The sequence below is a fragment of the Musca domestica genome, unplaced genomic scaffold (genome assembly GCF_030504385.1).
Source record: "Musca domestica strain aabys unplaced genomic scaffold, Musca_domestica.polishedcontigs.V.1.1 11, whole genome shotgun sequence".
NCBI lineage: Eukaryota > Metazoa > Arthropoda > Insecta > Diptera > Muscidae > Musca > Musca domestica.
In genome coordinates, this window is record NW_026712133.1 from 3,088,825 (window position 1) to 3,114,145 (window position 25,321).

General features: G+C 34.3%; 1 protein-coding gene across 8 annotated transcripts in view; it reads right to left on the reverse strand.

Moving 5' to 3' along the window:
* Positions 1–16,956, reverse strand: part of LOC101889182 (CD2 antigen cytoplasmic tail-binding protein 2 homolog) — a 115,397-nt gene extending 98,441 nt beyond the window's left edge. For 4 of the 8 annotated variants that reach the window (XM_059129948.1, XM_059129954.1, XM_059129966.1 and 1 more), the window contains exons 1-2: positions 16,677–16,954; positions 16,438–16,621 (exon numbers count right to left, since the gene is read on the reverse strand). In XM_059129948.1, the coding sequence (XP_058985931.1) occupies positions 16,438–16,621; positions 16,677–16,777 (285 nt within the window). In that variant the 5' untranslated portion in view covers positions 16,778–16,954. Of the gene's footprint in view, positions 1–16,100; positions 16,383–16,437; positions 16,622–16,676 lie in introns of those variants that run through there. The other 4 variants (XM_059129968.1, XM_059129973.1, XM_059129942.1 and 1 more) reach the window with 4 other exon arrangements.
* Positions 16,957–25,321: the final 8,365 nt, after the last annotated feature.

Sequence of the window (25,321 nt, forward strand, 5' to 3'; positions counted from 1 at the left end):
AGCCATACCTGAGTTTACGTATCATAATAGCATAACATATAGAATTAACAGCTTTAGATAAATCCAAGGAAATTAAAATGCTGTCATTGTTTTTATTCATATTGCCTCTGATAGACTCAGTGAGATGCAACAGTAAAAATGTGATACTATGACCAGCACGGAAAACATATTGCGATTCGAAGAAGTTTTCGGATTTAAACTACACCCGCTGTCTTCCATGCAACAGAGAAAACTTATGTAGTTATAATAGAGTTGAACAAGTCTAAGATCAAGTGAGAAATGTGGGGAAAATAAATGTTTAAAAACACACTCAAATAAGTGCAAATTACTAATATATTCAATGTAATCAACATCAATCAATCCAAGCTTATCAGGACCAGCACCTGATGCGAAAAAGTTATTCAGCGCATCAACATCACCTTCATAATCAGCACCCTCATCACCTGTACAACAATACCCTTTTAAAGCCCGCAATAATTCTTTACAATTCATTCCATTAAAGTGTCTAGAATAGAACTGACGCCGCACTTTTCTTATCACTGATTTATCCCTGTTACGATATCATTTCTACTCCAATTCTCATCAGCGCTATTCTCTTGGAATGCTTTATGTGATGCATTTATTAAGGACTCCTACCCTTCCATTTATAATCAAACGAGTGAATTTATCTTTTAACAGTGGGCACAAAAAGTAAAACTCTTTAATCCGCGAATCAAGTAGAGAACATTTAGCATTGACGTCACTAGTTGAGTAGAATAAAGATGTGTCAAAATTACTCAAAGTTTGTAGTAATAGTAACATAGTAATATTACCAAATAGAATATATCTTAACAACTATAATAACACAAATATTTATTATACCCAAATATTTATTATACTACACCTCGAAATACTCATGTCAGACCCAACAAAGTATATATGTATATTCTTCATCAGCATCTAATCTAAGTCGATTTAGCTAGGTCCGTCTGTCTGTCTGTTGTAATCGCGATATCTTTCGAACGAATTGAGATAGAAGGCTAAAATGTTCCACACATGTTTATTTTCCCAGTAGGCAGGTTAAATTCGTAAATGGACCATATAGATCCACATTTCCATATAGCCTGATATTCGATATTTTGATGACTTTAGCGCATTATTCACCGGAATTGTTTCAAATTTGATATTTGAAGTTCGTAATGGATACTAAAGCCAATGACCGAAAATTGTCTGTGCCTCTGATAGACTCAGTGAGATGCAACAGTAAAGATGTGGTACTATGAGCAGCACAGGAAATATATTGTGATTCGAAGATTTTATTCCTGGCAAAAAAAGTTTTCGGGATTGAAACTTTCTTCCATGCAACAGGGAAAACTTATGTAGTTATAATCGAGTTGAACAAGTCTATGATCAAGTGAGGAACATGAGGAAAAGAAATCTCTAAAAACACAAGTGGTATTTCATCCACGCCAACTGACTTCGACCCAATTTTGCCTAAAGCAATTGCAACATCCTCACTTCTAACACACTAAAATGAGTGCAAATTTAAAATATATTCAATGTAATTAACAACAATCAACCCAACCACATCAGGACCAGCACCTGATGCGAAAAAGTTGTCAACTTCATAATCAGCATCCTCATCACCTATACAACCATACCCATTAATAGCCCGCCATAATTCTTTACAATTCATTCCAAAATGACTAGAATAGAGCTGACGCCGCACTTTTCTTATCACTGAATTATCCCTATTACGATATATTTTAAAAGTACTCAAATTCTCATAAGTGCTATTCTCTTGCTTTATATGACGCATATCTTAAGGACTCCTACCCATCTATTTATGATCAAACGAGTGAATTTCTCTTTTAACACTGGGTACAAAAAGGGAGCAAGTTGATTTTAGGGGCTATGCTCCGATCATTTTGAAATTTTTAACGCAGGTGGGTATTTTTAACCTGATTAAGGGAAAGTAATTCCAATTTACACAGCGAATCGTTTACAACAATGGGCTCTTATATTACTTGCTTACAACTTCGAAATCAAATACACGAACACAAAAGACTTTGGTCACGCTGATGTGTTATCAAGATTACTCAACAATCACGAAAAACCACCAGATGACTTTATAGTGGCTTCAATATCATTCGAAGAAAACATACGTGACGATGTAAATAAAACTATGTCAGTCCTCCCAGTATCATTTAAAATGATCATCGATGCAACTACGAAAGACTCGGATTTTCAAACGATCATTAATTACATTCAAACAGAATGGCCAGAAAGTAACAAAAATGTTAACCCATCAGTTATTCAATTTTTCAACCGCAAGCAAAATCTTTCAACGTTCGATGGCTGCATTCTTTTCAATAATCGTGTAGTAATTCCTGAATCATATCAGAAAGAAATCTTACAACAACTCCATAGAGGACACTTATCGGCAGAACACAGCAAAGCTATTACCAGAAGTTATGCGTATTGGCCAAACATCGACAAACAAATTTAAGAATTTGTTCGGAAATGAAAAAGTTGTCAGCATGGGGCAACAAGTCCTGTAAATACAAATCTCTGCCCATGGCGTGTAGTTACCCTCTTGAAAGAGTGCATGTAGACTATGCGGGTCCAGAAAAAGGTAAATATTATCTTCTTATCATCGGCTCGTATTCAAAATACCCTGTTATTTACGAGAAAACAACGACAACCACATATGCAACATTAAAAATGTTAAGCGAATATTGTGCACTCTTCGGGAATCCTGAACAATTGGTCTCAGACAACGGAACATAGTTCTGTTCAGAACAATTTGAGAAGTGGTGCAGCAAAAAAGGCGTTAAGCACACTAGGACTGTTCGTTTCCATCCAAGTTCAAATGGACAAGCCGAGCGTTTCGTTGATACACTTAAACGTGCATTAAAGAAGCTCTAAGTCTACAGATCCTAATCATTTGCTATGCAGGGAACTTCAAAGGAAAAAAGTTACTGGACAACAGGCGAAATTATTGAGCGCAAAGGTCAAGTCATTTACAACACTCTAATTGACGTTAGGGATAGAAAAATTCTAGTACGAGCGCATACTGATCAACTTCGATATAGAGAATCAGAAGAGTCAAACAGCCAAGGACGACAAAACCTAGCATTGGAAATACTACTTGAAGAATTCGAAATCACTTCACCAAAACAACAAGGCCACTTTGCAACTCTAACAGGCTCACCCAACTGGACACCTCAAATGATAACAAGTCGCAGACAACCAGTCGAACCTTTTTCAAGATCACCCTTTTCATCTTAAGGAGGGAGATGTTGGGGCAACCAACATTAACAATATGGCATCTTATCTTGAAACATCCAATACTTCAACACGCATATAATAGGACGCAGTGCAACCGCCATTTTCATTCGGTCAGTCAATCGAGTCTAACTCGCTACATCCATACAAATTAGTAGCTGTAAACGCTCATCATCCAATAAATCATTGTACCTTTAGTATTAACAACCATTGTCTTTTATTCAAACAAAAAAAGTACATCAACGATAATGTGAGATAATAAAGGTTATGTATAGGTCAGATATCGATGCGCTCAGTAGATACACAAGACCACTTGAATGAATAGATAAGAATAATTGTGTGGCTGCGATTAGGTCAAGTTAGATTAGTTTCAGTTGAATTAAATTGACAGCCAAACCATTCGGTTGTGTTCTTTTCTCACTAAGCATTGCTCCAGTCGAGCCGAATAGGGAATAGAGTTGACAATCCAAGAGGGAGATTGGACTCTATTCTCATATACACATTCAAGTCAACAGATTGAAACCCATGATTTATTTAATCCATAATCAGTTTACACGCTGTATTGAAAAAGTTAAAGCCATACCTGAGTTTACGTATCATAATAGCATAACATATAGAATTAACAGCTTTAGATAAATCCAAGGAAATTAAAATGCTGTCATTGTTTTTATTCATATTGCCTCTGATAGACTCAGTGAGATGCAACAGTAAAGATGTGGTACTATGCGCAGCACAGGAAATATATTGTGATTCGAAGATTTTATTCCTGGCAAAGAAGTTTTCGGGATTGAAACTTTCTTCCATGCAACAGGGAAAACGTATGTAGTTATAATCGAGTTGAACAAGTCTATGATCAAGTGAGGAACATGAGGAAAAGAAATCTTTAAAAACACAAGTGGTATTTCATCCACGCCAACTGACTTCGACCCAATTTTGCCTAAAGCAATTGCAACATCCTCACTTCTAACACACTAACATGAGTGCAAATTAAAAATATATTCAATGTAATTAACATCAATCAACCCAACCACATCAGGACCAGCACCTGATGCGAAAAAGTTGTCACCTTCATAATCAGCATCCTCATCACCTATACAACCATACCCATGAATAGCCCGCCATAATTCTTTACAATTCATTCCAAAATGACTAGAATAGAGCTGACGACGCACTTTTCTTATCACTGATTTATCCCTATTACGATATATTTTAAAAGTACTCAAATTCTCATAAGTGCTGTTCTCTTGGAATGCTTTATGTGACGCATATCTTAAGGACTCCTACCCATCCATTTATGATCAAACGAGTGAATTTCTCTTTTAACAGTGGGTACAAAAAGGGAGCAAGTGGATTTTAGGGGCTATGCTCCGATCATTTTGAAATTTTTACCGCAGGTGGGTATTTTTAACCTGATTAAGGGAAAGTAATTTTTTCGTGGGGGAAATACCCGGTTACTCGGTCATTTGACCCGAAAGTTCGAATACAAAATAAGTTTTTTATCCGGTTCTACAAAACCATTATGTACAAAATGGATATCATTTGAAAGCTTATGGAATTACCTATCCAACAAGTTGTCATATGATAGGTTAATTGGAACCGGTTCCGGAGTAATGCAAGAAAATTGGTATTTTTATACCAGTACTTTTTGAAAAACACCTACAAACTTGAAAATAGACCCATTATGGCGTATTAATATCTACATGCTACATTATAGCCTATATTCTTGCCTTTCCAAAATGGTATCATATGTGCTGATATCTCTTATAGTTCCAAAGATATATTTGATGCAAATTATGAAATTGAGATTTTCTCCACTAATATGTATCTAAACATTTTAAAGTAGCCGGCCTTCGGTCTGGACTTGAGATTTTTCCTACACCGGCTACCCGATCCATAGTTTTTCTAAACATTATAATTTTGGTAGGTAGCCGGCCTTTGGCCGTGGCTTGTTATTTTCTCCCTGGAGTATGTCATACACCGGCTACGCGATCCATAGTTTTTCTAAACATTATAATTTTGGTAGGTAGCCGGCCTTCGGCCAGGGCTTGAGATTTTCTCCTCTAGGGAATGTCCAACACCGGCTACGCGATCCATAGTTTTTCTAAATATAATTTTTGTAAGTAGCCGGAATTCGACTTTAAAGTCAATATCTTCGGAACTACAAAGCTAAGATACATATTAGTGGAGGAAATCTCAATTTCATGATTTGCAACACTAATATCTTCAGAACTACAAGAGATAAAATTCAAATACCCCATAATGGGGCCATTTTCGACTTTTTATGGGTTTTTATTTTTAATATTAAAAGAGGCAAAAATTAAAGCACGGTGATATAATTAGGAACATTGTACTTGATTAGAATTATGAGGGTTTAAACTATCACTTATTAGCGTGTCGGTATTAAGTTATGTAAAACGGTTGCGTTGCCAGAGAAATTGAGATACTAAAAGCATCAATACCGTCTCCGAGTTACCAAAAGCATCGATTCGTGATTCAACCAAAATTGCCCTAAGTTCATCAAATTTAACTGAATCTCTAGAAGGCCTTAAACTTTGGCAATTTATATTAGCCACAATGAATCTTCCTTTCCTTGAATTAAAATAGATCTAAAGTACGTGTTTCCACTAACCCCCTCACCCAACAACCAACAAAAATAAGTATACATATATAAGAAACAGCCTTCATTAAAAAAAAGCCTAAAAAATTGCACAAATTCCTTAATTAAAAAAAAAATCCTTTAAATTCCTAGAAGTATGAGATTCGGTAGTAGAGAATCATTTGATCCTATATAAATAGCAGACACGTTTGCAGACTTTTTTCAAAGTATGATACGTTCCACCACAACTTCCCTTGCTCGATCAATCCTCTACAACCCCCCCCCCCGTAGTGAGCGGAGCATTGGTTGTTGTCGGTTTGCTTTCATTGGAAGTATTTGTAATAAAAAGAGACAAGGGATCCTCTGCGATCACATAGAACCTCTGCGTTCACTTGTTCGTATTTGTATATGTGGTAGTATATAGTCATGGGATCCTCAGCGGTCAATCAGAATCATTGCGTTCATTTGTCTTGTAGAAGCGAAAGCATCAACACACGGAATCTGTCGCCACAACAATTACTGAAGGTAATTTTTGTTGAGAAAATAAAGAAGCACCAATAAAGCATGAATTTAATTTAGAATTATACTAATTACTTGTGTTTTGTTTCTTGAAATTCTCTTTCTTTCTTTTGCACACCACACGCGCGAATCACCCTCATCACATCTCTCACCTACACATCATCTCACATAAATAATAAATAACTCTGGGGAGTTATCGTTGTTGTCTTGTCGCTGTCGAAGCCATCTCCCCACTCTCCTGAGTTAAACAGTACGTATTCCACATACTCTACTAATGGTATAAATTACTCTTACAGTGTTAATAAACTTAACTAGTTTCGTTTTCGTTTTCGGAACCGGTTCCGGAGTAATGCAAGAAAATCGGTATTTTTATACCAGTACTTTTTGAAAAACACCTACAAACTTGAAAATAGACCCATTATGGCGTATTAATATCTACATGCTACATTATAGCCTATATTCTTGCCTTTCCAAAATGGTATCATATGTGCTGATATCTCTTATAGTTCCAAAGATATATTTGATGCAAATTATGAAATTGAGGTTTTCTCCACTAATATGTATCTAAACATTTTAAAGTAGCCGGCCTTCGGTCTGGACTTGAGATTTTCTCCCCTGGGGTATATCCTACACCGGCTACCCGATCCATAGTTTTTCTAAACATTATAATTTTGGTAGGTAGCCGGCCTTTGGCCGTGGCTTGTTATTTTCTCCCCTGGAGTATGTCATACACCGGCTACGCGATCCATAGTTTTTCTAAACATTATAATTTTGTTAGGTAGCCGGCCTTCGGCCAGGGCTTGAGATTTTCTCCTCTAGGGAATGTCCAACACCGGCTACGCGATCCATAGTTTTTCTAAATATAATTTTTGTAAGTAGCCGGAATTCGGCTTTAAAGTCAATATCTTCGGAACTACAAAGCTAAGATACATATTAGTGAAGGAAATCTCAATTTCATGATTTGCAACACTAATATCTTCAGAACTACAAGAGATAAAATTCAAATACCCCATAATGGGGCCATTTTCGACTTTTTATGGGTTTTTCAAAAAGTTTCGCTACAAAAATATCAGTTTTTTGTATTACTCCGGAACTGATTGAAACCATCACATACCACGTTTTAAAAAGGTATTTCCATAAGCTTTCAAATGATACCCATTTTGTACATTTCAGTTGTGTACAGCCGAATAAACACGCATTTTGTATCCGAACTTTCGGGTCGAATAAAAGGGAAACCGGATATTTCCCCCACAAAAAAATTACCTTGTCGTAATTATACGTAAAATTGGTAAAAATTGCAGAGCAATCCGAGCATAGCCCCTAAACTCAACTTAAGCCAAAGATGTGTCAAAATTACTCAAGGTTTGTAGTAAGCCTTCCCAGATTATATTATTGTAATCCTTGTACTCTATAATTTAATCAAAGGTTTTCATATGAATATCAAAAGAGGCAAAAATTAAAGCATGGTGAGAGTATTAGGAACATTGTACTTGATTAGAACTATGAGGGTTTAAACTATCACTTATTAGCGTGTCGGTATTAAGTTATGTAAAACTGATAAGTACAATATAGTACGCATTAAACTACTTCTCGTAACTTTGAATATATCGCAATTAAATTAACAAACAACAATCACATTTGCATACATCATAAACAATTCGTAGTAAATGTCTTCAAAAGCCACTAGGTCCCCTACAGGTGGTAAATAAGCAACCCCCAAAAGCACCTTTGCGTTGCCAGAGAAATTGAGATACTAAAAGCATCAATACCGTCTCCGAGTTACCAAAAGCATCAATTCGTGATTCAACCAAAATTGCCCTAAGTTCATCAAATTTAACTGAATCTCTAGAAGGCCTTAAACTTTGGCAATTTATATTAGCCACAATAAATCTTCCTTTCCTTGAATTAAAATAGATCTAAAGTACGTGTTTCCACTAATCCCCTCACCCAACAACAAACAAAAATAAGTATACATATATAAGAAACAGCCTTCATTAAAAAAAGCCTAAAAACTTGCACAAATTCCTTAATTAAAAAAGAAAATTCCTTTAAATTCCTAGAAGTATGAGATTCGGTAGTAGAGAATCATTTGATCCTATATAAATAGCAGACACGTTTGCAGACTTTTTTCAAAGTATGATACGTTCCACCACAACTTCCCTTGCTCGATCAATCCTCTACAACCCCCTCCGTAGTGAGCGGAGCATTGGTTGTTGTCGGTTTGCTTTCATTGGAAGTATTTGTAATAAAAAGAGACAAGGGATCCTCTGCGATCACATAGAACCTCTGCGTTCACTTGCTCGTATTTGTATATGTGGTAGTATATAGTCATGGGATTCTCAGCGGTCACTCAGAATCATTGCGTTCATTTGTCTTGTAGAAGCGAAAGCATCAACACACGGAATCTGTCGCCACAACAATTACTGAAGGTAATTTTTGTTGAGAAAAGAAAGAAGCACCAATAAAGCATGAATTTAATTTAGAATTATACTAATTACTTGTGTTTTGTTTCTTGAAATTCTCTTTCTTTCTTTTGCACACCACACGCGCGAATCACCCTCATCACATCTCTCACCTACACATCATCTCACATAAATAATAAATAACTCTGGGGAGTTATCGTTGTTGTCTTGTCGCTGTCGAAGCCATCTCCCCACTCTCCTGAGTTAAACAGTACGTATTCCACATACTCTACTAATGGTATAAATTACTCTTACAGTGTTAATAAACTTAACTAGTTTCGTTTTCGTTTTCGGAACCGGTTCCGGAGTAATGCAAGAAAATTGGTATTTTTATACCAGTACTTTTTGAAAAACACCTACAAACTTGAAAATAGACCCATTATGGCGTATTAATATCTACATGCTACATTATAGCCTATATTCTTGCCTTTCCAAAACGGTATCATATGTGCTGATATCTCTTATAGTTCCAAAGATATATTTGATGCAAATTATGAAATTGAGGTTTTCTCCACTAATATGTATCTAAACATTTTAAAGTAGCCGGCCTTCGGTCTGGACTTGAGATTTTCTCCCCTGGGGTATGTCCTACACCGGCTACCCGATCCATAGTTTTTCTAAACATTATAATTTTGGTAGGTAGCCGGCCTTTGGCCGTGGCTTGTTATTTTCTCCCCTGGAGTATGTCATACACTGGCTACGCGATCCATAGTTTTTCTAAACATTATAATTTTGGTAGGTAGCCGGCCTTCGGCCGGGCCTGAGATTTTCTCCTCTAGGGAATGTCCAACACCGGCTACGCGATCCATAGTTTTTCTAAATATAATTTTTGTAAGTAGCCGGAATTCGGCTTTAAAGTCAATATCTTCGGAACTACAAAGCTAAGATACATATTAGTGGAGGAAATCTCAATTTCATGATTTGCAACACTAATATCTTCAGAACTACAAGAGATAAAATTCAAATACCCCATAATGGGGCCATTTTCGACTTTTTATGGGTTTTTCAAAAAGTTTCGCTACAAAAATACCAGTTTTTTGTATTACTCCGGAACTGATTGAAACCATCACATACCACGTTTTAAAAAGGTATTTCCATAAGCTTTCAAATGATACCCATTTTGTACATTTCAGTTGTGTACAGCCGAATAAACACGCATTTTGTATCCAAACTTTCGGGTCGAATAAAAGGGAAACCGGATATTTCCCCCACAAAAAAATTACCTTGTCGTAATTATACGTAAAATTGGTAAAAATTGCAGAGCAATCCGAGCATAGCCCCTAAACTCAACTTAAGCCAAAGATGTGTCAAAATTACTCAAGGTTTGTAGTAAGCCTTCCCAGATTATATTATTGTAATCCTTGTACTCTATAATTTAATCAAAGGTTTTCATATGAATATCAAAAGAGGCAAAAATTAAAGCATGGTGAGAGTATTAGGAACATTGTACTTGATTAGAACTATGAGGGTTTAAACTATCACTTATTAGCGTGTCGGTATTAAGTTATGTAAAACTGATAAGTACAATATAGTACGCATTAAACTACTTCTCGTAACTTTGAATATATCGCAATTAAATTAACAAACAACAATCACATTTGCATACATCATAAACAATTCGTAGTAAATGTCTTCAAAAGCCACTAGGTCCCCTACAGGTGGTAAATAAGCAACCCCCAAAAGCACCTTTGCGTTGCCAGAGAAATTGAGATACAAAAAGCATCAATACATCAATTTCGTCATCATCAATTCGTGATTCAACCAAAATTGCCCTAAGTTCATCAAATTTAACTGAATCTCTAGAAGGCCTTATACTTTGGCAATTTATACTAGCCACATTAAATCTTCCTTTCCTTGAATTAAAATAGATCTAAAGTACGTGTTTCCACTAATCCCCTCACCCAACAACCAACAAAAATAAGTATACATATTTAAGAAACAGCCTTCATTAAAAAAAGCCTAAAAACTTGCACAAATTCCTTAATTAAAAAAGAAAATTCCTTTAAATTCCTAGAAGTATGAGATTCGGTAGTAGAGAATCATTTGATCCTATATAAATAGCAGACACGTTTGCAGACTTTTTTCAAAGTATGATACGTTCCACCACAACTTCCCTTGCTCGATCAATCCTCTACAACCCCCTCCGTAGTGAGCGGAGCATTGGTTGTTGTCGGTTTGCTTTCATTGGAAGTATTTGTAATAAAAAGAGACAAGGGATCCTCTGCGATCACATAGAACCTCGGCGTTCACTTGTTCGTATTTGTATATATTGTGTTTAAAGTTTTATTGAAAACTGAAAAAATATGTATTCTAATTTACAAATCGTATGAATACAAATTCAATGCATACAAGATATAATATAACAATTAAAAGTAGTAGTGTAAAAGGTAGTTTTACATTCAAATTACAACACTCTCCCTGAATGTAAACTCCTTTCATTAAATTAAAGAAAATGTTATTTTGTTTTACAAAAGACCAAACCTATTTCTAAAATATTTTAATTTTTGATATGGTAAAGCTTTTGTAAAAACATCTGTCAACATTTCGTTAGTAGAAATGTACTCTAATGCTACTTCTTTTTCATCGATTTTTTGCCTTATAAATTTTGCCTTTATGTCGACGTGTTTAGTTCTATTAGAATAATTATTGTTCATTGCTACATGTAATGCTCCTTTGTTATCACAAAATATTTTCATGGTCTTCTTGGCGTCAGGATTCATTTCGTTTTCTAATCGTTTTAGCCAGACTGATTCTTGTATAGCCGCTGTAATTGACATGAATTCTGCTTCAGTTAATGATAGCGCTACTGTCTTTTGCTTTTTAGTTGACCATGATATTGCTGCGGATTGATATACAAATATATATCCAGTTGTTGATTGCCGGTCATCAATATTACCAGCCCAGTCGGCATCACAGTAACCAGTAATTGTATTATCCAAATTTGGTTTGTATACTAGGCCTTTCTCAATTGTTCCTTTTAAATATCGCATGACACGCTTCGCCGCTTCCAATGAGCTCTCCCTGGATTAGTGCTATACCTACTTAGCATATTTACGGCATATGAAATATCAGGACGTGATACTTGTGCTGGAAATAATAAGCACCCAATAGCTTGCATATAGGGAACCTTCGACATTTCCTGTCTTTCCACTTCGTTATTTGGGCTCATTGACATTGATAACTTCTGGTTAGTATCCATCGGAGTAGAAACTGGATTGCAATCGCTCATTCCAAAACGGTATAAGATATCATTGATATATTTTATTTGATCTATTTTTATAGTGTCCTGATTTCGACTTATTTTTATTCCAAGTATTGTAGACACCTCTCCCATATCTTTCATTTTAAATATTTTGGAAAGCTTCTTCTTCATATTTCTAAAAATCTTGCTATTGTTGCAGAATATGAGGACGTCATCAACGTAAATTGCGACATACAATTTATACCCATTGTTCAAGTCGTGGTATATACACTGATCGACTTCACTGCGTACAAGTCCCATTTTAATAAGTTCTGAATTTATCGTCTCATTCCAGACTCTTCCAGATTGCTTGAGACCGTATATTGACTTTTCCAGTTTACAAACTTCGTGCCATCAGAAAATCCTTCAGGTTGCTCCATATAAATCACCTCTTTCAGAGTTCCGTTAAGATACGCGCTTACGGCATCAATTTGATGAATTTCCATACCACCTTTTGCGGCCAATGCAACTAAATATCTTATAGAGTCATACCTGATTACTGGCGAAAATGTTTCATTATAGTCAATACCCTCTCGTTGACTAAAACCTTTAGCGACCAGTCTTGCTTTCCATCTAATGTGGCTTTCGTTTTCATCACTCTTTGTCTTGAAAACCCACTTCGATTTTATAGCCTTTTCACCTGGTGGTAGTTTAGTCAAAATCCATGTATTATTCAGCTTCAATGATTCAATTTCATCTTCCATTGCACGTTTCCATTTATGAGCATTATCCGACGACATTGCTTCCTTATAACTTGTTGGATCATTTGAAACGAAATCAATGGCACAGAATGATGACGAATTTTGGTTTTGATTTGCAATACGCTCTGATCTCCGAATTTGTGGTTCCTCCACACTTTCTTGCCTGTAGCTTCTGCTAGGAGTCCATGCACGATTTTGTGCACTGACTTCATCGCTATTTGATGGCCAATCTGTTTCTAAATACACGCTGTCTGTATCGGATTCCTCAGCAGGGGTTTCATTCGGAGTTAGAGTTTCTTCAGATGAATTTTGCATTCTTGGATCATTAGCTATTACGGAAGGTCTTGATTCATTAAGATTGTCTTGATAATGAGATTCTCTCTCCCCTGAATCAGCGCTTTCGTTTTGCAATAATTCTGGATAATAAAAGTCTTCATTTCTTGGCTCAGTTCTGTTGACTTTCCCGTTCTCCATAAATGTTACATCACGACAGATTATTATCTTGCTATCCTTGGGACTAAACAAGCGGTATGCCTTGCTTTCGGCACTATATCCCACCATTATGCATTCGGTTGACTTCGGATCTAACTTCGATCTTTTATCTTTCGGTATGTGTGCAAAAGCAGGATAGCCAAACACTCGAAGGTACGTTAAATTTGATTTTCGACCGGTCCATATTTCTTCTGGACATTTCTTTTGTTGTCGACATGGCACTCGATTTATGAGATATGCTGCAGTAACTGCTGCTTCAGCCCAGAAACGATTATCTAAGCCACTATCGATGATCATACAACGGACCCTTTCAATGATTGTGCGGTTCATACGCTCCGCCACACCATTTTGCTCCGGGGTGTATGGACACGTCTTCTGATGTATAATGCCTTTTTCTTTGCATAACTTCTCAAATTGGCGATTAACGTATTCTCCACCATTGTCTGATCGGAAAATCTTTATTTTTTTCCAGTCTGGTTTTCAGCCATATTCATAAATTCCACAAATTTTGAAAACACTTCAGACTTACTTTTTATGGGATACGCCACAACTTTCCTAGAGAAATCATCAATGAAGGTTACAAGGAAACGTGTTCCAGAAAACGAGCACTGGTTCAACGGACCAACAACATCAGTGTGTATAATTTGCAAAAGTTCTGTAGCTCGTGTACCATCTTCTTTATTAGGTTTTCGGCATTGCTTTCCTTGTAGACAGATTGTGCATGTACCATCTTCTTTCTCCGAAAAATTTAATCCAAAGTGTAAAATATGACCCATTCTGCGATGCCACAAATTCAAATTACCTGAAACAGCAAATACTTTATCTTTCGAGTTTTCAGATTCACATTCTAATCTGTATAATTCATTGCGCATCTTTGCAAAGGCTATAACTTTTCCTTGCTTTCCAGCAACCTTTTATCACCAATAACGATTTTGCTTGTCTTTTCCAGACATCAAAATTCTCGCGGCCCCGCAATTTCTCCATTGGGCACAATAATTGGTTGCTTGCCACAGTTTTCACAATTTTTTCAAAATTTGAATTTTTTTTTTAAATGTGTCTAGAGACCCATAACCTATTGTGTTTGAAGTTTTTTTGAAAACTGAAAAAATATGTATTCTAATTTACAAATTGTATGAATACAAATTCAATGCATACAAGATATAATATAACAATTAAAAGTAGTAGTGTAAAAGATAGTTTTACATTCAAATTACAACAGTATATGTGGTAGTAGATAGTCATGGGATCCTCAGCGGTCACTCAGAATCATTGCGTTCACTTGTCTTGTAGAAGCGAAAGCATCAACACACGGAATCTGTCACCACCCCAATTACTGAAGGTAATTTTTGTTGAGAAAAGAAAGAAGCACCAATAAAGCATGCATTTAATTTAGAATTATACCAATTACTTGTGTTTTGTTTCTTGAAATTCTATTTTTTTCTTTCGCACACCACACGCGCGAATCACCCTCATCACATCTCTCACCTACACATCATCTCACATAAATAATAAATAACTCTGGGGAGTTATCGTTGTTGTCTTGTCGCTGTCGAAGCCATCTCCCCACTCTCCTGAGTTAAACAGTACGTATTCCACATACTCTACTAATGGTATAAATTACTCTTACAGTGTTAATAAACTTAACTAGTTTCGTATCATTAGCACATCAGATGAAGTGTTAAATGGTTTAATGTCATTGAAATGTTCCATCCGGGATGGCTCTTTTCTACACTCTTAATTCTGACAACCAACCACTTAATCTGCAACATGACTTGTAATCTCTGCAAATTGGTCTAGTGTCAATGGAATGTCATTAAATTTAAAAAACTGTCTTTGTATAGATCTCAGCTTGTGACCAACAATTATTTCATAGGTTCGTACATATTGGATAATGGTGATCCGTTACTTGATCTTGGTGTCAGACAATAAATTTCTGATTACAACAATATAAAGGTTTGGGGGAACACGATTTCCTAATTTCCCCAAATACATTCTTTTTTATCGTTATATTAATTAAAATAAAAATTCCAAAATGTTGTCATAAGCAATGTGGGAGATTCCCAAAATTATCCTTGGTGCACTTTTTGTTTGAATCTTCTTAAATAATAGTTTTATCATTAATCTTATTTATTCTTAAATATACTTCAAAAAATAAAGAACATTATAAAATGTTCATTTGTTGGAGTAATTCACTAATCATGGAATGCATGTTATTTTAAACAAAATTGTTAGCTTTTAGCGGAGGTTTTTCTCTATTTCATATAGTAGTTTTTCCGATTTAACAACGAATTCGGGATTTAACAAACCTAAAAAAATGTTCATTGAGACCCTTGTATCACGAACACTGTAAAATAATTTGTACTCGATATAACAAAAAAAAAACCTACATTAGTTTAGTTTACTGAATGAGAGAGTGAGGTGATTTTGATGCCTACTCAGCGACGGAATGACAAAAAAAAATAATGAGAATGGGGATAGAAAAAGTTACTTTCCAACGATGCTGTGTTTTGTTTGATGCTGAGACTAATATTAATGGTGAAGACAACATTTCTGCAGAAGAACAACCGAGATTTAAGTAAAACATTTACAATTTTTATGCCCTCCAGCATACATAGTATGGAGGGTATATTAACATATATGTTATTGATCAACGTAAAATTATAATTCAATTATAATAATTTATAAGATAAAAAATATTAAAAAAACGTTGGTTCGTAGCCGGTTTTTGGCTTGCCCCAGAGGAAAAAATCTTAAGCCTCACCCGAAGGTCGGGTACTTAAATCTAAAATTTAAATAAACTGGTTCGGGCAGCCGGTTTTGGACATACTGTTAGACATTCCGATTAATTCGACTGCGTTTGTCCAGAAAGTTTGAATTTTCGATCAGACGACCAATGTCCAAAAATTTTAAAGTCTGCCAAGCTTGGACACATCCCTTCTAGATACAGCTCCGATATTATATTTATGCTTTCTCAAAGTCATAACATGATCTCTATACCAATATCAGTTTGTGCGAGGTGAAACAAATTTAGCGAGAATCGATTCTGATTACCATATAGCTCCCACCAAAATAATTACTTGTTAAAAATGTATAACCTATGATAACTTGTAAAAATGTACAGCTTAAGAATATGCGTGCTCTTTTTTATTTAAAACATACCTTCACCCAATCAATGTTGTCCAACCAATTGTCTCTTATATTAGTATTTTTATTCCAGTGGAAATGACCATCTTTATCAAAATGTCCCTCTTCCAATTCTTCTCGCATATTAAACGGAGTGATCTTAACATCATCACGTATGGTGGGATCGCCGTCTTCCTCACCATCCACATCATCATCATCTCTGGTAATACAAAAAGACAATCAGAAACTGCAGTCTATAATTATTCATTAATTACCGTTCGTATTCGTCGCTGTCTTCTTCGTCCGAATCAAGTGTATGTTTTTTCCTATTAACGGTGCAGCAGTCATCTACATTAAAACCACTGTTCCTTTTCATGTTAGACTTAACACTTAGACGCTTGCAGTTCTCAAATCTGGATTCTAAAATTGAGGCTCCTCGTTCCGGATCGTACTAGCTGAGAGGAATACTCCACAATAGGCAACACCTAGGGACAGGTTGTTCGACTTCCGATTAATCGACTTTGATTACTTAAAATTCTGAAACTCGAACTGGACTATGGACTTGGGTGAAAACCGACTACTCGGCTATTCACAGTGGATTGTTCGACTTATGCTATGTTCTCAGTACCCGCTGCATGGTAGAAGAATGCAGGTAGTCGCATCGACACAGCTGCTGGCACAATAAACTGTCAAACCGATTTTGGAATTGGAAATCTTGAATTATTGAAATTTATAGAAATTGTTGAAAACTACATTTCATGCGTCGTATAAGAACACATATAAAGATATAAAGACGGAACACTTTAAAAATGTTGATATTTTAATGTTCCCAAGCGTTGTTGCAGCTACCTATATTCTTCTTATTGTTTCTTCTCCAAAGATTTATTATATATTTCATTTAACAGTTTTCATTCATGAGTGATTTAAGACTTTGTCTTATTGGGCTTTTAGGTCTGTCATTTAGTTCACTCATATTTGGAACTTTTTGTATAAATGTTGACATTTTACATATATATTTCTGTTTTTAAATTCGTTTGGAAAACGAAAAAATTGCCTCTTTTGTTTCCAGTTTTCTGCCGAAATTCCAACTCGTGAACAAAAAGTGAACCTCGGATGAGAGAAGAAACAACATTTACTTTCATTCGAATGCACAAACGTGCTGATGAAAAATAATGAAAACAAATAAAATAATATAATTATTTAATGAAATTATGATTTAAAAATGGTTATGATTATGATTTAAAAATAGTTCCGTATAACAAAACTTAAGTCATTTTTCAAGGGTTTCATGCGAAACACCGCTATCAAATCAATTCAAAGACAGCACAATTTTCCAGCTAGATCTGACCTGTGGTCAGGACAGAAGAGCGGCTCTGGAGGCTTCCCTATTCAAACCTCGTCCAAGTTGGCAACCCTGTTGTGATTAGTGTCAAAAAATTATGGCGCTCCGTGCTTTTGAAAAAATATTAGTTATATCTTTTATTAAATTAATTAATCTGGTAAGAAAGTGTCTAATAGTACGTTTATATATATGAGGGTTAACCCACTGGATTTGGATTTAAATTGTCATATCCATTACTTTTACTTCAAATAAATCCTCTCAAAGAAGGTTAACCCCACAAAAAGTTCTAACGTAAACATGGCATAAAAGTGTTTAATATTGATTTTGCAACTCAAACTGATAATTGGTGTAGTGTTTTTAAATCTTGTTTTGTGTTTAAACTAATATCAATTTTTAAATTGTGTAGTTTTACATTCTCCCTTTTATCCTGTTTCTTTTGTTACATTAGCTAATTAGTTGTTGTAATATATCTTCTTGTTTTGTTTGTCATCTCAAAAGAGTTGCCAACATTTAAAAAAATAAAATAAATAAAAAAAAAAATCCAGCTACAGATCTAATCTTGAAAAATATAGTTGTAACTTGTATATTAAAATAAATAATTGTAATTAAAATAAATAAAATGTCGTGCCCTTTTGAATTGTGTAATATTGTTGCAGAGGATGAGGTAATACACCTGTTGGTTTTATTTTAATCAATGGCATGTAAAATGTGCTGGGGTTTATGCAAAAGTCGTAGATACAATTAGAAATAATGTTGGTGTTCGTTGGTGTTGTGGGCAATGTAGAAAACTCTCTGCAGACTTTTACAATTTTGTAAAGGATTTGCAGTCGGAATTGACATCGATGAAAAACGATTTTTCCTCACTATCACTCCGATTTGAGAATTTCTCTACATTGTTTGAGACAGTTGATTTTAAAAGAATTTTGGCCTGCTAGGGCATTTTTAAAAGAATTTCTGGAGAGATCCGATAATTAAGCTCATTTGCCTCTAAGACCAGATTCGGTGCCAAAAAACTAAATGACCCATTTTCCATTTGCTATCAGTATTTAAGAGTACTTAATTCAAAATGAACCAGTTTATATACCGATAGCATTGGTTTCAATTATAATGTATTGGTTTTCTTCGAAACTTGGTTAAAAACATCTATATTAAATAGTGAAATTTTATGTTCAAAATATCAAATATTTAGAAAAGATCGTGTTTGTTAAAAACGTGGTGGCGTCCTTATTGTAGTTGACACCAAATATACGACTAATTTAATTGATCTAAATTATTTTCTTGATATAGAATTTGTTGGTGTTTCCATTGAATTGGGCAAATCTAAATTATTTGTAACTCGCTCCTATATTCCACCTTCATCTATAAAGCAATAAATATTATCACCAAAAAAAATGAAAGATTCCGATCGCATCCTGATTCTTGGTGATTTTTATATGACTTCCATTAGGTGGCTTCCAATGCCAGATTCTGAAGCTTTGATTCCTTTGCCATCCGAAATGAACAGTACTTAGTATACATTTGAAGTTATAAATAGTTTTTGTGACTTAAATCTTTATCAAATAAACAGTGTGAAAAATTCCCACGACAAAATTCTTGATTTGGCGTTTGTAACAAAAAAACTCTTGATTTGGCGTTTGTAAATATAACACAGCATTTTGATATATTTAGAATTCCTCTAATATGCACTCCTGAAGATATGTACCATCCAAATTTATATATCTCCATGACTCACAGTTATGTAATTGAACAAAGTCAGTCTGACTCATTTAAAACTGTCCTTAATTACAAAAACAACTTATTGTCGAAAACTTAATACCCTCATTTCCTACATAAATTGGGCCTGTGTAACAGCCATAAAGATTTAGAATATGAAATTGATAAATTTTATGATATTTTAAATAGATTTAAACTAGAATGTGTTCCAACCACTAGAGTTAAAAATTCAAATAAATTTTGGAATTGAAAAATTAATTGCAATTCCAAAATTGTTCGAAAAATTAATTACTGCAGGTGGTCTACAGTAGTGGTCTTTAAACAACAACAAATCTAATACAATTTACGTCAACAGTAAAAAAAGGATTCGTTCAGCATAAACAAACTGATACAATTTATGCTGATTTTAGTAAAGCTTTTGATAGGGTTAATTTAAATTTTATGGGTTTCAACACAAACTTAGTCAAATGGATATAATCTTACTTACAAGATAGATCACAACTAGTTTTATTTGAAGGGTATCTATTCAAAACGATTAACGTTCGATCAGGTGTTCCGCAAGGAAGTCACCTTGGACCGGTCCCCTTTCTTTTATTTATCAACGATTTACCTACCATTCCAAAATTGTTCGAAAAATTAATTACTGCAGTAATTTCACTGAAATTTCAATCTATATTGAGTCCATATCAGAATGGTATTCGTAGTGGTCTTTAAACAACCACAAATCCTATACAATTTACGTCAACAGTAATAAAAGGAGTAAAATCAGTAATAAAATTGGACTTTAATTCTGTGTACTGTAATGTAGATTTTGGTATGAGTTTAGAAGTTATTAAATCTAGAATAAATTTATTTTTAAACAACTAAAATACAGGTTTGTTATATGATAAACTAGCTGATGAATTAGATTCTGTAGCTGGTTTTCAATTTCCTACAAAATTCCCATTATGATGCGGTTCATGATGTGTACGCGATCCCTTCGTGTTAAATGAAAGTGGAAGCTGTTACGAGTATTTTAGCGTAAAAAATGTTCTCCAACTTCTACCAAAAGTAGAACAAAATTTTCAAATTTCTGATATTCCACTGGTGGTCAGGTCGAAACATGGCTCTGGAAGCCTTCATATAAAACCATCAAAAAAAACTATTGTGATTGGAACTAAATGCATGATTTAATTGAACATTTTTTAAAATATTTTTTAACAAACACTTCGATTTAAGACTTATAGCCTTTTCACAGAACTTTTGTTTGAGGCAGACAAGCAATTGCTACCCAGGCAATCAAGTTTTTATTTCAGTTCATGTACTTTTTTCGTCTGGGAGTAAAAGCTCATTTTACACATAGTCCTCTGTCAAAAATTTTATTATGTTTTCAAAAAGAAAATTTGTTTATTTATTTATTTTTTTAAATTATCACGTCCGTTGGTTTTAGACGTGGCGGGTCGGTGCCCGGACGTAATCCTCACGGACATAAACCCCATTGCAATTATGGAGATTATGCCCGGTTTGTTTTTGGCCATAATCCCCATAATAATGTGGGGATAGTGTCCGCTTCCAACACAGACACAAATAATTAATTTTAGAAATCTTTGATTCGCTGTAGCCGGTGCAGGACACGCTCAGTGGAAAAGATCTCAAGCCCCGGCCAAAGGCCGGCTACTTACAAGAATTATGAAATTTTGGGTGCAGGAAAAAATCTCAATTTTTTGGAAATTAGCGGACATAACTCCCATAATAATGGGTATGTCCAAAGACTTTCCCTCTGGACATGTTTGGCACCGGCTATCGTGAATCAAAGATTTCTAAAATTAATTATTTCGTACGTAGTCCACACAGCAAACGGTCATACTTTATCATTTGGATTATGGGGATTATCAGCGAAAAAAGATCATAATCTCCATAATTGCAATGGGGGATTATGTCCGGGTGTCGGTTTTGGATTTTTCATTTCAAATAAAAGTCTAAATAGGGGTGGCGAAAATATCAACCTAATCCTCCAAACGTTAGGTGGTGCCACAAACCTCGAAATATTAGTTTCAGGCCCACGATTTTACATATGTATCTATCTATAATTAGGCTTTGAGTCAGGGTTAGGGTCAGAATAAATACCTATAGGACTCGTAATCGACCAACAAGAGATTTTTCCGATTTTGTAGCCTTTCAGGTCAATTTGCGCTTAATTTTGCGTGGGGTTAGAGTTGAGACCTTAGAAGAAGCGCACCTATTGGGATCGACACAGTACAGCGGATCAAATGGACCATACCTTTTGTGTGAAATATCAATTTTCAAACACAATATTTTACTTTGCTCAAATTTTGTGAATGAACGATTGATATTTTTTGATTGTCTACTTTGGTATTTCGTTTTGTTTGTGTTGGAGTTAGGTGAACCAAAATTTGCCTATAGAAAAGAGCTCTTTTTATTTATTTACGTACGGAAACCAAAGATTCTATTTGCCTTACAATTGAAAGAAAAACAAGTTTGGTGAACAGGTTATTAGTTGACAAAGGTCAGCATGTTTGTGGGTACGTTGAATACCGAATGTGCGAATTTTATCAATGGCAGTGGACAGTGTGCAGCTATTACATTTATAAACTAATGACAGTGTTCGTAATCTAAAATATAAAAAATAGTAAGAAATTAAAAATTGACCAAAACATAGGTACTCTTATGGTACAATAAAACTACAGAAATACAGCCCTGAGGCTATGCCCGCTTCCTGTCAGACTCATTCAAAATTATATGCAACAATTTGTTTTCATATCTTTCCTCACTTTAAAATAGGTTAAATAGCGGGAAAAATGAATGAAATGCCAGGATTTTTTCTCAAAAATATAATCCAAACTGTTCAATCTTTCAATGTCATGGCTCAACTGGTTAATAGCTTTAATGTGCGAGACGCAATGAAGGTGTATTCTAATCATTGGTTTTGAAAATGTTTTGTTTTCATTTTTCAAAACAATAAATACATACACAATATTGGCAGAAGTCGGGCACGCTTTGAAAAAAATTGTAATCAGCTGGTAGCTCTTCCTTACCTCTTTACTGTTCCATGGGTACTCACAGAAAATTTGTCGTATTTCTGAAACAAATGTAGGTGTGGATTAGGTCAATGCAAATTGTCAAACTGTCACAATTTTTGGAAAGTAAGTTTCTTATCTTTTTATACCCTCCACCATAGTAAAGAGGGTATATTAAGTTGGCACCTCGAAATATACATTTTAGACTTCACAAAGTATATATATATATATATATATATATATATATATATATATATATATATATATATATATATATATATATATATATATATATATATATATATATATATATATATATATATATTCTTAATCAGCATAAAATTCTATGACGATTTAGCCTTGTCCTACTACCTGTATTTTTCTACCATGGGTAAACCGTGTGTAGAAGAATACAGCTAGTCGCATCGACGCAGCTGCTGGAACCAATTTTAGAATTGAAAATGATAAATTAAAAATTATTGATATTTATAAAAAATTTTGAAAAATACATATTATAACAACCTCCGATTTGCATCGTATAAGAATACATATAAAAAATCCACATCTTTTTGACATATCAATGTTCCCAAGCCTTGCTGCATCTACCTGTATACTTCTGCCAAGGGTTAACTCGCCGAATCTATTAAACCCAGTGAGTTAATCAGCTATACTCTAAACGTACCATGGTAGAAAAATACAGGTAGATGCATCAACGCTTGGGAACATTGATATGTCAAAATTGTTTAAATGTTTCTGCTAAAATAAGTACATTTGTCTATGTTTTACCACACAACGCCAATCGGAAGTTGTTATAATATGCATTTTTTTTAATAATTTTTACAAATTTGAGTAATTTTTCATTCAAAAATTTCGATTCCAAAATTGGTTTGACAGTTCATTGTCCCAGCAGCTGTGTCGAAGCGTCTACCTATATTCTTCTACCATGAAACGTACCATTCATTGTACAATCGTGTGTTCTAATTCCAAATATAGGAGATTGAACAACACAATATCTTAAATATTTAACGCCGTCGTAAGAACAACTACATCTGTCAATATTAGACGGCGACAATCGCCGTATATAATAAAATTATTCTAGATTTAATAACTTCTAAACTCTTACCAAAATCTACATTACAATACACAGAATTAAAGTCAACACACATTTTACTAAGAGGTTCGCCCATTGAATAATTCGTGCGGCGAAAATCAGTATATAATAATTGGTAGTATCTACTAGATCTAAACGGAACATTAATTCTAATAGATGAGATTAGGAAATCTGAAGGTATATTACCATTTAATATTTTTAGTACAAACATGGAGTTCAACATAAGTGCAGACAATCTAATTAATTTTAGCCTGCTAGCATAAGAAGACAAAACAAAAACTCTATTTCAATGTAAACCTCGTAAGGCAAATAGCAGAAATTGTTTTTGCACGGATTCTATTTTATCTGAGTATATTGCATATTGAGGATCCCATACAACAGAACCATATTCCAATATAGGTCTAACAAGAGACGTAAATAACTGTTTTGTTATATATGGATCAGAAAATTCTTTCGCCCACCGTTTAACAAAACCTAACACACTATGTGCTTTATTTACCAATGTTATTACATGGCTATTAAAATTTAATTTTGGATCCATCAAGAGACCAAGATCGACAAATGACTCTACAGTTGATAATGAATGACCGTCAATATTATATTGTAATATCAGAGAAGAAGATCTGGAGAAGCACATATGCTTACATTTGCTTAAATTGAACTCCATACAATTTAACCTGCACCATTTAAGAAGGCTATCTAAATCGTTTTGAAGTAAACTAGCTCGTTTATCATAATTATGGGAAATGAATAATTTAACATCATCTGCGTACATTAACAATTTCGAGTAATTTATGGAATTAGATAAATCGTTGATAAATAAAAGAAAGAGGACCGGTCCAAGGTGACTTCCTTGCGGAACACCCGATGGAACGTTAATCGTTTTGGATAGATACCCATCAAACAAAACTAGTTGTGATCTATCTTGTAAGTAAGATGATATCCATTTGACTAAGTTTGTGTTGAAACCCATATTATTTAATTTATGCATAAGGAGTATTTGAAAGACCACTACGAAAACCATGCTGACATGAACTCAATATAGATTGAATTTTCAGTTAAATTACTGCAATAATTTTTCGGACAATTTTGGAATGTAATTTTGTAATACCTCTATATCTTGACATATTAGTAAGACGACCAGACTTATGTAAAGGTATAATATAAGATTTTTTACAGAAAGTAGGAAAGTGACCAAATTTAAGTGAATAATTAAACAATATAGTTAACGGCCTGGTTTTTTTATATTTACGAAAAAGCTTATTCTTAGAATTTTTTAAACTTGATAAATCAGGGGTTATCCATGGATATTTATTAGAATTTTCAACTCTAGTAGTTGGAACACATTCCAGTTTAAATCTATTTAAAATATCATAAAATTTATCAATTACATATTCTAAATCTTTATGCCTGTTACACAGAAGCCCAATTTACGGAGGAAATGGGGGTATTAAATTTTTGAAAATTATTTTTTTTTTTGTAATTAAGGGCAGTTTTAAATGAGTCGGACTGACTTTCTTCAAATACATAACTGTGAGTCATGGAGATATATAAAGTTGGATGGTATATATCTTCAGGAGTGCATATTGGAGGAATTCTGAATATATCAAAATGCTGTGTTATATTTACAAACGCCAAATCGAGAATTTTGCCGTGGGAATTTTTCACACTGTTTATTTGATAAAGATTTAAGTCACACAAACTATTTTTAAAACAAATGTATATTGGGTAATGTTT